Raw genomic sequence first — 12,500 nt, 5'->3', positions numbered from 1 at the left:
CTCTCTCTCTCTCTCTCTCTCTCTCTCTCTCTCTCTCTCTCTCTGCATGCTTTAACATATTAGTAGTTGTATTGACTAGCAAGACCTAAGGGTACGATTTATCGACTTTATAGATATTTTTACGATGTGGTATTTAGACATTGTCTTCCTATAATCTATTTGAGATTTTTCACTAATCTTGATATACCTCATTTTCAAGAAAATAAATATATAAAAGTCTTCTTGGTAGTCTGTCTCCCAAATCAAGATTTTATTAATCTAACACCTCCTATATCACACAAGCAGTTGGCCAACAAGACCGCTTGTGTCTGCACCTGCCTCAACCAGATAGGCCTAGTCTGCATTGTAGAATATTACTTGTTATTGTGAGAGACAGCCAAATAGGTTGTTTGCTGCTTTTGAAAGCCTTTAAGATTGCACCATATACCCCCCCCCCCCCACCCCCCAACTAACAGCAGCTGGTGGAAACGCTGGTTAACCACCTGACTGTACGAGGTGGAAGCAAAATAGGTTTCCTCCAGCCTCAGTATATCACACCTTGATCCTATATCCTCCCCCTTTATTCCACACTCCTTAGAACACTAATCGAAACCCAAATCTATTTCACCCACCTTGTAGACCACAGTCAACCCCTTGTCCCGAAATTGAAGCTTTCTACTTGCATGCGCTCTGATGATCTCTAGTGGACCTGTCCAGAAAATGGATCACCACCACGGAAATCTACTAGCCCTCTTGTATTGATATTAATTTAATCCACAGCTTTATTGTCCGGTTGTGCACGCCCTCAATCCTCTGACTTTCCGTCCTTATATCTAAAAACATAAAGCTCCCTATAAGCCATGTTAACTTCCATATCGCATCTTAGATGCGACCAACAACATGTCCCCTTAAACCACTTTTTCCTGGTATCTAATGAATTTGTTGCTATTGGTGTGTTTGTTGTTTTGTCCGTGTAGGCTGTCAATGTTTGCCAATCCGTTGTAGCTGTCAACGCTAAATCCCTGCTGTTTTGTGCCGATTGTAGTATTAAGGATTTTTTTATAAACCTCCACATTGGTATGGATAGCTTTTTCTTTATTGCTAGCTTACTCACCTACATGAGTAAAGATATCAAGGCTTTGTTTATCGCTAGATTTTTTAGAGTGCCAAATACTGAACTGGAGGTTATGCACGTAGAAGTAAGGTAGATTTAAGCATTTATCCTTTAGATATCAAGAGATCAAGCTCATTATTAAGGTGCATCTGTTGTAATTTTTTTTCATTATAAAGTCTCCAAATTTGCTTTTATGACGTCAAATCATCAGTAATGATATTACTATTCATTTTTATCTCTTTATCTCCAGAAATTTAATCATGTATTCTATGAATGTTTTATAAAAGTGGCTAGACAGAGAAGAAAAGTACTATTTTCAGAATCTCCCTTAAAGCTTTTGGTTCCGTGACTTTTGATCAACGCTTGCATGGCATGCCATTTATACATAAAAAGCATGGGGAAGCACACCTGGGCTCACACAAAAGGTACGCTTACAGAACATGGCACGTCAGGGAGCTTACTTTAGTAAAAAAAAAGAAATTTCAATTGTGATTTATCAGCGCACGCAAGCCTTGCTTCCTCCTCATCCTCCGAAAGATGCAAAATAAAATCATTAGAGAGAAAAGAAGAAACGTAAGCAACGGTGACTTCGGGACTTTACTCTAGAGAGTCCCCAGGTTTTTACTTGAAAAATATATATTTATTTATTAAACAGTCGGTAATCAGCAAAGAACCCCATTCTTTGACTGTTCTCTAACATGAAAGCGATAATTCTGGATACAGCAGTGTAAACGGTGTATTGTTCAATATAAGAATTAGATAGGTACGGATGACTGTCAAAATTCTTTATTTGCGTAACTTCTAGAGGATTCGATAATTAAGGCAGCTTCTCAACTAAATACCACCACACGATTTATATTTTCGCTCACTTTGTTTCAACTCATTAAAGAAATAAAAGGAACTGCATATAATACAGTCTTTTATGTAACATACAAGAAATAAATGTAATAATAGAAATTTAAACATAGAGAAGATATAAGATATATAGAAACCTATTTGAGAACAGGAGTGACCCTGTTTGTGCCAGTGCTGAGGCGAACACTTTAAGCCTGTTTGTGCTACTATCGAGGCAGCGCTCAATACGGGAGGCCTTTATTCACTCATTAACCCTCAAATAACGATCAAATAAAGATAAGATGTTGATAAAGTCACTAAAAGCTTGATAATGACCTACCAACATTTCAAGGTTCATTCTCAGGTCAAGGAGAAACTGATTTGGTGTTTGAAATCATAATAATTTCAACTGTTTTAGATCATGTTGTTCAAAGTTAATAGAGCATGATTATTTGGAAATATTCAAAAACATTACTGCTCATATATGTATATATATATATATATATATATATATATATATATATATATATATATATATATATATATATATATATATATTATATATATATATTATATATATATATATATATATATATATATATATATATATATATATATATATATATAGATAGATAGATAGATAGATAGATAGATAGATAGATAGATATAGATATAGATATAGATATAGATATAGATATAGATATAGATATAGATATAGATATAGATATAGATATAGATATAGATATAGATATAGATATAGATATAGATATATATGTGTGTGTATATGAAAAAAAAATTCACTGTATTGGCCATGGAGCTCTACGAAAGCATTATAATTAATCACCAAATAAGTTCTCTTCTTTGGGCAATGGATTGCACCTGAAAGGTCTTTTAGGAGTCGTTAGTCTAACAAATCACAAGTATGAATACCTCCCACCAATCTCCCCTTCTTTTCAATTAAGGTGTACCTTTCTTTTCAACAGATTTATAATGAAATTCAATCATTCAGTGTTTTTTTTTTTTTTTTAAATTTGAGTATTGAGTGTTAGCCAACTACAGTTAGGATAAAATTTACAATTAATTTGCATAAAAATAACAAATTTATTATTATTGTCATTATTTTTTCTTTCAGCTGTGACGACTATTAGTACTATTGATACTGCAACATCTGTTGCTGCTGCTATCTAAATAGTCATGCAGGAGCAGTGAGTGTAGCTGAAGTACTGCTAGTGGAAATAGTGATTATTGTTATTATTAATTTGCACTATATAATAGATCTTATGATTATGTTACCAAACGTATATGATATTATTATTATTATTATTATTATTATTATTATTATTATTATTATTATTATTATTTAGTTTGTCATCATATTAAGCACCGTTCTTATGCATTTCCCATTAAAACATTTAACGTTTCTATTCCTGTTTTTTTTTTTTTTTTTTTTTTTTTTTTTTTTTTTTGCCCACGGCTTCGTCAAATTGTTTTTTACTCATATTTGTTAACATATATTTTTACTAACAAATTACGTCTGATCAGCTATATCAGATTAATATCATATAGAATTTAAAGGAAAGTATAAGTTCATTGAGACAGATAATTTCATGTCCGATCAGTAGCACGCAAAGCAATTTTCTTTTCCTTTTTTTTTTTTTTCGCTAAGAATTTGTCTCTGCGTTTTACTGTGATCAGCACTCAGCACTACTCTGCTCTTGGAATCCTCCCCGCCCTCAGTCCCTTTGTATCCTCATGATCATTATTTCATTTTCGTTGGCGATTCCAGCCGCGGTGAAGTGACTTTTGCATGATACAACACTTCTTTTTCCCCTTCTATAATTTAATGAAAATCTGTTTTACTCAATCCGCCTAAGTTTGCTCATTGTCGTGATAACAAAATGGCCTCCTGTAGTATTCATTTGTTATCTACTTTCTGTTTTCTCTAGTTTAAGCTTTACTCGATGCTTGCGAAGTGGAAACAGGTACATTTATCTTGGTGTTTGTCTCTTCTTTGCTAAAACTGACTATAACCTGGAAAACATTAAGCTTTTCAAAGTATGGTGGTTTTTGTGCTGTCCGAGAAGCGAAGGAAAACCTATTACACTATTCATTAGAATATATAGTTTACTGTACTTGCAGAATTCTCATCAATATATGAATCCTGTCATGTACATTTTTCTTGTTTTTTTCTCTTTTGTTGTTTGTTGGTTGATAAACTATCATAGATATTTTTTTTTTTCATTCATTTTTCATATAATTACATCTATGTATCAACGTGGAGATTCGATTACAATTTATTTCGTCCTTGACCAGCCAGCCACATCTCGTTTTTGTTATGGGGAGGGGGGATGAGGAGTCCAAAGTATCCCTACTGATTTGGACTGCATCCCATTGCCTTAACCATACCCTGTTTACCCTACGTGACTTCATTCCAGCTTTGATAGAGGGGTCTTATGTAGTCAAGAGGCATATCCTTCTATATCTTCGAAGATATCTATTTTAAATTAAATCAAGTATTTTTTTTTTTCGTATTTCATTCCTGGGAAGAAAAAAAAGTTTTCACGTTTGAGGTAATAAATACAAATTGCTATTGTGTTATGAACATGTTTTCTTTGCAGCAAAAGCCTTAGGGCAGGCATTCCCTAGTTGTTATCTTTGCCTCTTGTACTTTCCATTGTTACCATAAACGAACTGAAACCTCTTGGTTACTAAATGTGAAGTCTTTAACCACTGCTCGATCCCATTTGTCTACAACACGCAGTTTTATATAATCTAGCTTAAGTTTGAATTTGCAATGTCCCGCCGAAGCTAATAGCACTTTCTCTTTCTCAACACCACTACCACATCATGTCTTTGCCTCACTAGCTTGCCATCTTTTGACGCATTAAAGATCTTTTTTATACACCTACAGTGACTCATGGTGAATGACCTTGATTCGTGCTATTTTACCATTAGATTAGCAGTGGTGTTATGAACGGTAGGTAGACCAATACATAACATATGAGGGACATGTTAATGAACGGCACCTGCACTCTTACTTCTTTTAGGTTTGAACTTTGCAATAGAGAAAAGTTTCGCCACAGTAAATACTTCAAGGAAAATGTTCATTTAACAAACGGACCAGAGGTTCACAGATTCCTTATTCATTGCTGATAACTAACATACCACCTCATAGATTTTTAGTTTCATTTTGCCTGAAATTTAATCTTATCCCGCTGATTCCATCCAGTCCCCATCCCCTACTCTTTCTGTATTCAAAACTAAATTATGTCCGGTGCGGTTTTCAAAGCACCGTACAGTTTTGCTTTACTGATTAGAAATGGAAGAAGCACCGATTTTTTATAATAAAATGCAAACATCAAACAAATTCAGGGATGCTCATCAGACACCATTTTATGACCTCAAATTTGTCATGATCGAAGCTGCAGTTGAAAATAGATTGTTAATCTTCACATGGAGTCAATAGTGGTGAGCCAAGAACGTACAATACTAAGACGACTTAAAGGCAGTTTCCCCTATGGAAAGAAAGCCGTTGGTGTTGTTGTCATAGAGTCCCACTATAGCAAAAAGGGATTAGATAAGATAATAACAAAAAAAAAAAACTGTAATGAGGCTTCACCCATGGATTTCCACAAAGGATTCTTACCACATTTTGTTTTCTAGGAAAAGCTGAGCGCGAAGATTTCTTGATCTCTCACTAGAGTTAAGGAATTACTGCAGATTGATCATTCTCACTTGTTTGATTGTTTGTTTGTTTTCTTTTAAAAAAGTAGCAATGATGGTGCCTCAAAACAAAACTTCCTGCTTCATGATGTCTTTTTTTCTCTCTTTCATCCTTCAGGATTTCACAATGGATTTCTATTTTCGGCAGCATTGGAAAGACCCACGATTAGATTTCAGTGCACATAAAGGTATAAGTGAGATCCAAGTGAGCACAGACTACACCGGAAAAATATGGGTGCCCGACACATTCTTTCCTAATGAAAAGCGAGCTTACTACCATACAGCCACCACCGCAAATGAGCTCTTGCGCATCGAAGCAAATGGCAAGGTGTTGAGAAGTATAAGGTAATTAAACATCAGACACACTGCTGATGCACTCCCTTCAGCCTTGCACAAAGGTGGGCTTTGCATCACTCTTTCTTCATTAATCCTTCACCCCTAAGGATGGAGAAAGAGAAAAAAAGAAAAAGATAGATAGTAGGAGTGAGAGACAGAGACCAACCATACAGTGATGTGCTCGACTTCACCGGCAACACTCATCAAACTCCAACTTCTCCTCCTCCTCATATTAGGTCTGTGAGGAAGAGAATTCGAAAGTGGAGTTAACGATGAGACCAGACGAACAGAGAGAAAAGCGCCAAAACATTATCTCTCTGGCGCAAATTCTGAGCATTGAAATTAGGGGATGTCCGGTTTTGTCAAATCCTACCCGTCGGACTATGGCAACTCATAATCTTTCCCCCAATCTTACCCTTTCTTTGTTTATATACACAAAATGACCATTCAGCGCCTTAAGGAGAGTTATTCCCTCTCCAAATTTGAATGCTTTCCTCTTGCCCAAGACTACTGTATACTGTAGTCTATTTTCAAAAATTACCGACCAGGGTTCCACCTTTTAGAGTAAATTTGTAACCCATATAGTACATATAACCTTTATACCCAAGACTTCGGTAAATGACACTTAAAGATAATCCGATGAACTTCATGGCCTTCTCATTCCATTCTTGTCGATGTGTTTGGAATTCCAGCTCTTCCTGAACTTTTATTTTCTTCCACATGCCTGTCAGAAATTTTTCCTGACTGTAGCCCTATAAAGTAATCAACCACTTCCACTCCTTGAGTCGTGTGTCCGTCCGTCCACTTCCGGTCTCTTGACAGTAACCCAACCAGCCTTCCACATTTATTCTTCTCTGCAATAGCATCAAATAAGTCGCCTTCTTTACTGTACCCTCTCATTACTCGAAATTTTTGTACGTCTTCATCCTTTTATTTGTCATGGTAACTGTTGGGCTTCTAGGCCTGCTTAGAATCAGAGGCCGTGGACAAAACACCCAAAATAGCTTCAGGAGGTCGTCTTCCACAGCCTGTCTTTATCACCAATACTTTTTGTTGTTGTTCTTTCCTACGCCTTGAAATTTGTTTGTTGCCACTGAGGCCATGTGATCACGCAGCGGATGCCAGAGCGCTGACACAATTATGCATATAAATCCTATAAATAACACGAGATGTTTTCAAGCAGTGCACTTGCACACCTCCTCTCTAGTAAAGAAAAAAAAAATAGTTTTCTTATCTTTAGTGTTCTCTTACACTTTGCCCCTTCGTCGTATCATTTCCGCATTTTTTTTTTACTTTTGTTTCTCCAATTTTCAATTTTTTTTTTACTACCGGGGTTTTGAATATATTTGCACTGGAATCAATTTGTTGCTACGTCTTTACCATTGCTTTTATGCCTCTTCGAATACCTGTAATTTGCTTGACATGATCGGCAGAGTTTGAAATGCAAAGATTAATTAATATATATATATATATATATATATATATATATATATATATATATATATATATATATATATATATATATATATATATATATATATATATATATATATATATATATATATATATATATATATATATATATATATATATATATATATATATATGAAAAGCAAAGGTTTTCTTCGTCTTATTAACTTTCTACTAATTCTTTGGAAAACCAACCAACCCTTCCTCTGTGTCTGTCTCTTTCGGATGAATGTTTGCTTGGCTTTCGATCTTGTTGTCAGCTCTGCACTTTCCTCCTCTTTGTGCACTTCCCTCCATAGCCCTCCTATATTTAAAAGAGGTAAAATAAATTATTAATAGGCAGCAGTTGTAAAACCCTTTATTTGATTCATTTGGAGGCATAAAATCCTGACTGTACATATACCCTTTTGGAATGCAAGCTGGATTTTTATTCTATTCCGATCTGTACCAAACCAGCATTCTTTGTGTAAGAGAAAGCTCCGAGATAGACTATCAAAAGCTGTTTTAGTTTTCTTCTTTTGGGGTAGATTTTCCATCCACTTATCTTCCAATATGTCTTGTCCTCTTCCGAAACCAAATAGTTTTTATGATTCCCTTTCTTTTAATTCCTAATTATATACCTACATATCGTCAAGTGACCCAGTCGTTAACATTGGCAATTGGTTTTTAAATATATAGATATTGTTTACACACATATCAGGGGTGTTTCCTGATAACTGAAAACTGAATATAAAGTAGAGTTTTAGACTTTGATATCAACACTACCGAATCCTTTGTAGAAGTGTAGTGCTGCAGTGTATCTATTTAATTGCAGGATTTGTTTTTACATTTTTAGGGGGATAACTGTACTCCCCTAACCAACAAATCTCCCGTATTTGCCTCAATATCTGAAAAAAAAAAATTACACCCCTTAATCAATGTACCGATGTCTTGATTCACTGTCCTATTATATAGCTGATATGAATATCTTTTTTACAACTCTTTTTCTCTCTGAAATAAAACCCCTGTGCTTTTTGTTGAACTAAATTTCTCGAACTAAAGTCATTCGACAAAGATGTAGTTTTTCTAGATCAATATGATTAAATAAGTGTCAAAGTTATGACAAGTTTCAATGTAGTTGAATATATAAACCATAAAATCAATCTCACATCAAATAAGATATGAAAAATAGGAAGGCTGTTTAGACTGGAACAATTGAGTTAAATTCATAGATATGATGAAGCAAGTATATAAAAGAACAGATTGATAGAAAACAGAATGCCCTCAAGTTTCATTTGATAAAAAGTTTGTGCTAAGTATTATCATAAGGCTTTCGTTTAAATGTTCTCATGAAATATCAAAGTGTGAAGCAGTTGAGGGACCATTCAGTCAACTAACTTTAAGATACCTACTAACCATGACGTATATTCATCTTTTCCCTCCCCCACAAGTAATATTTCAATATATATGTGTATATATATATAAATATATATATATATATATATATATATATATATATATATATATATATATATATATATATATATATATATATATATATATATATATATATATATATATATATATATATATATATATATATATATATATATATATATATATATATATATATATATATATATATATATATATATATATATATATATATATATATATATATATATATACACATATGTATATATATATATATATATATATATATATATATATATATATATATATATATATATATATATATATATATATATGCATGCATATACTATATATATATATATATATATACATATATATATATATATATATATATATATATATATATATATATATATATATGTGTGTGTGTGTGTGTGTATGTGTGTAGACAAATTACATATATAAAGTTACATATATACATATATATGTGTGTATATATACGTATATATGTATATATGTGTGTATACATATATACATTATATATATATATATATATATATATATATATATATATATATATATATATATATATCAATATATATATATATATATATATATATATATATATATTATATACATATATATATATATATATATATATATATATATATATATATATATATCTATATCATATATATATATCTATATATATATATATATATATATATATATATATATATATATGTGTGTGTGTGTGTGTATGTGTGTGTGTATTTATGATTTAGATACATACATTATACATAATTCTTCTTCCTAATATCTGGAAATATCCTCCACAAAATACATATGGCTATTTCCGAAAATCCTCAACAACGTTTTTATTTTGTAGCACTCAGTTTTCTCTTAAAGAATGCGGTAAACAACCATAAGAAATGTTAAAAATACAGCTAAAGTTACTCTATTTTTGGAAATAAAAAGAAATCAATCGAAAAACGACATAGTCATTGTGACGTTTGCTAAAGGCAAAATCTCTGAATGCTACAAATTCAAGCCCTGCCACCTGGATTTTGTTCTTTCTACAACCGCTTTTCGATGCACATACCATCCCTTCCTGTTTTTTCTGTGTACAGGAGAATTTTAAAGCTTTCACACAATACTCCGTACAAGAAAAAAAGGAAGACCATATACTTTGAAACAACCTGTTTTCATTTTTTATTCATATCACACATGATTCTTTATGGTATTTTATTATTATAATTATTCTATTTATTATTTCTTTTATTTGACTTTTTACCCTGAATCTTAAGAAATTTTACAAGAGTATGTTAATCATGGATGCCGTCTCAATGAATGAAAACGGAGTCCAGTGGAAGCTATGAATCATGTTTATTTCATGGTAATCTGCCACATGTTAAATTATATTTTAGATTTTCAGACGGAGGTGGTCCCAGCATCTGTCTTTCATCTTAAATTGTCACAGTTATAGTTTTACTCTGTCTACTCAATCCCTATGTTTTTATTATTCTGTCTGACTGGAATGGCACTAATTTATATCACTGAAGATGGAATGTTCAATTCACGTTTTTCCTTTGCTAACAGTGTCCCTGTGATGGTTTTCTTGTTGTTCAACCTTTCCTACTTTTTAGTCTCCGTCTGTTCCTCATTCTCCTGCTCCTTCTTTTCTGAATTTTATACATTTCATATTTGATTCTCTCCCTTTTCTTCTTTTATATCTATGGCTCTATTATTGCTATATTCCATTTAATTTTACCTATTTATCTTTTCACATTTAAGTCTTTCTAGTACTTTTCCTCCGTCTCCTGTATTTTGTATCGATTTACACTTTGTCGACATATTCAAAGTTAATCTTGTATCAACCAACACGCCCTGACACAATTACGTTAACCAACAGTACCATAGAAATTTGGTCTACAGTATGTTATCTTATTGAAATATAGTAATGAGCTTACTTATGCAATCCCTTTTATAATATTTTTTTTCATTCAAGACAAGAAACACCCCCACAATCTCCCTTTAGAAATTATTAATTAACGCATTGATTTAAACAGAAGAGTAAGTTAAAAATTACACATTGTATACCATCTTTAGATAACCTGAGTACTGCTTTCGTAGTCTCCCTATATCTAGTCTTTTTTTTTTTTTTTTTTTTTTTTTTTTTTTTTTTTTTTTTTTTTTTTGCACAATACAAAATATTCCTTTCGCCCAGAACTTCTAACAATGCAGATGATCATGATGATAATGATAATGATCACACCCACAAAATTTCCTTTCGATTGATGATCACATGTAATTTTGAAAGCCTCTTCGCTCTTCTTCTTTCATTCTTTTTTCACTTCTCACTCTTTCCTCAAATCCTTAAAATAACTTCCTATTTTTCTTTGACTCATCCTTCTTCTTCTTTGTCTTCTGTCTATAAAAGGAATGACTGACGATGTGGATGGATATCACGTGTGATAGCTATGCATATTTATTGACTTCTATGGACTCATGTCTACTTTTTGACCAACAGTTACCATCATACTCGATTTTTCCAAAAGAGAGAGAAAATAGATTTTAAAACAGAAAAAAAAATTATAAGTCAGACAAATCAAGTGTTCTCTGACCTCTTTAAAATGATTTATCTTTCTTCAATTCTCTAGCTGACACTTGCTTTTGTTTCTCCGATTTCTTCAGGATTTTACTCTCGACTTTTATTTCCGCCAACACTGGACCGATCCTAGGCTGTCCTTCCCCGACCGCGGGGGTTTGGACGAGCTAACTGTGGGATCGGAGTATCTACAGAAAATCTGGGTTCCAGACACGTTTTTTGCCAATGAGAAGAAGTCCTATTTTCACATGGCCACCACCTCTAATGAGATGCTCAGAATCACCAACCAAGGGAAAGTGTTGCGGAGTATCAGGTAAGAGTGACATACTAGGTAGAGCCAAGGTAGGGTGAGTGGGTACAGAAGGACAATGCTAGTCACAGAAGCCTCCCATCTTACAGCATATTTCGGCAGAGTTAATGTCAACATCCATCCAACACCTCTTTCCCTTTCTCCCAAATTCACCCCTAACCCTAAATATCCATTTCACAATCCAAAAATTTGTTGCCTCGTCAATGCAGTTAATAAAATGTCACTATTTTCATCCATAAAATTGATACCATAGAATTGCCGCTTTTTTTTTTTTTTTTTTTATTGACGCAGTGTTCATTATGAAATAGTATTTCTCCTAAGTATATACCACATTGCTAGGTAGGGGAAGGAAAAGAGAGGAGGCATCCAATTGTTCGTCCACCTCGTAATCCGTTGCAATAAATTGACTCTATTGATTTTGAATAATAAGTGTCTCGTCCTGAGTCTGATTATCATTAGGAAAGTTTAGAAGAAGAGTTTCACGTTTGAGGATGTTGAAGGGAATGTGTCTGCTTTCAGTGCGATCCTGCTTACATAACACGAGGATTATCGATGTTGGATGATAAAGATGAAAGTAGTATTAACCTAATTTCCTGACATTTTATACTTTTAGCAACAGAAGTGGTTATTAAATACCTACTGCCATAGAGAATGATTTGAACGTTCTTCATAAAGAATAGTGTAAATGATATTTCTTTTAAGAAGTTGCTGAT

At 32.9% G+C, this 12,500-nt stretch overlaps 1 protein-coding gene across 5 annotated transcripts in view; it reads left to right on the top strand.

Annotated features, from left to right (window-relative positions):
• Rdl (Resistant to dieldrin) overlaps positions 1–12,500 on the top strand; it is a 1,076,482-nt gene that overhangs the window by 796,169 nt on the left and 267,813 nt on the right. For all 5 annotated transcript variants that reach the window (XM_068376336.1, XM_068376335.1, XM_068376334.1 and 2 more), the window contains one exon: positions 11,564–11,790. In XM_068376336.1, the coding sequence (XP_068232437.1) occupies positions 11,564–11,790 (227 nt within the window). The remainder of the gene's footprint in view (positions 1–11,563; positions 11,791–12,500) is intronic.

This window comes from Palaemon carinicauda, chromosome 7, assembly GCF_036898095.1.
Source record: "Palaemon carinicauda isolate YSFRI2023 chromosome 7, ASM3689809v2, whole genome shotgun sequence".
Taxonomy (NCBI): domain Eukaryota; kingdom Metazoa; phylum Arthropoda; class Malacostraca; order Decapoda; family Palaemonidae; genus Palaemon; species Palaemon carinicauda.
The sequence above is the reverse complement of the archived record's forward strand: the minus strand, read 5'-3'. Positions and strand labels throughout refer to the sequence as shown.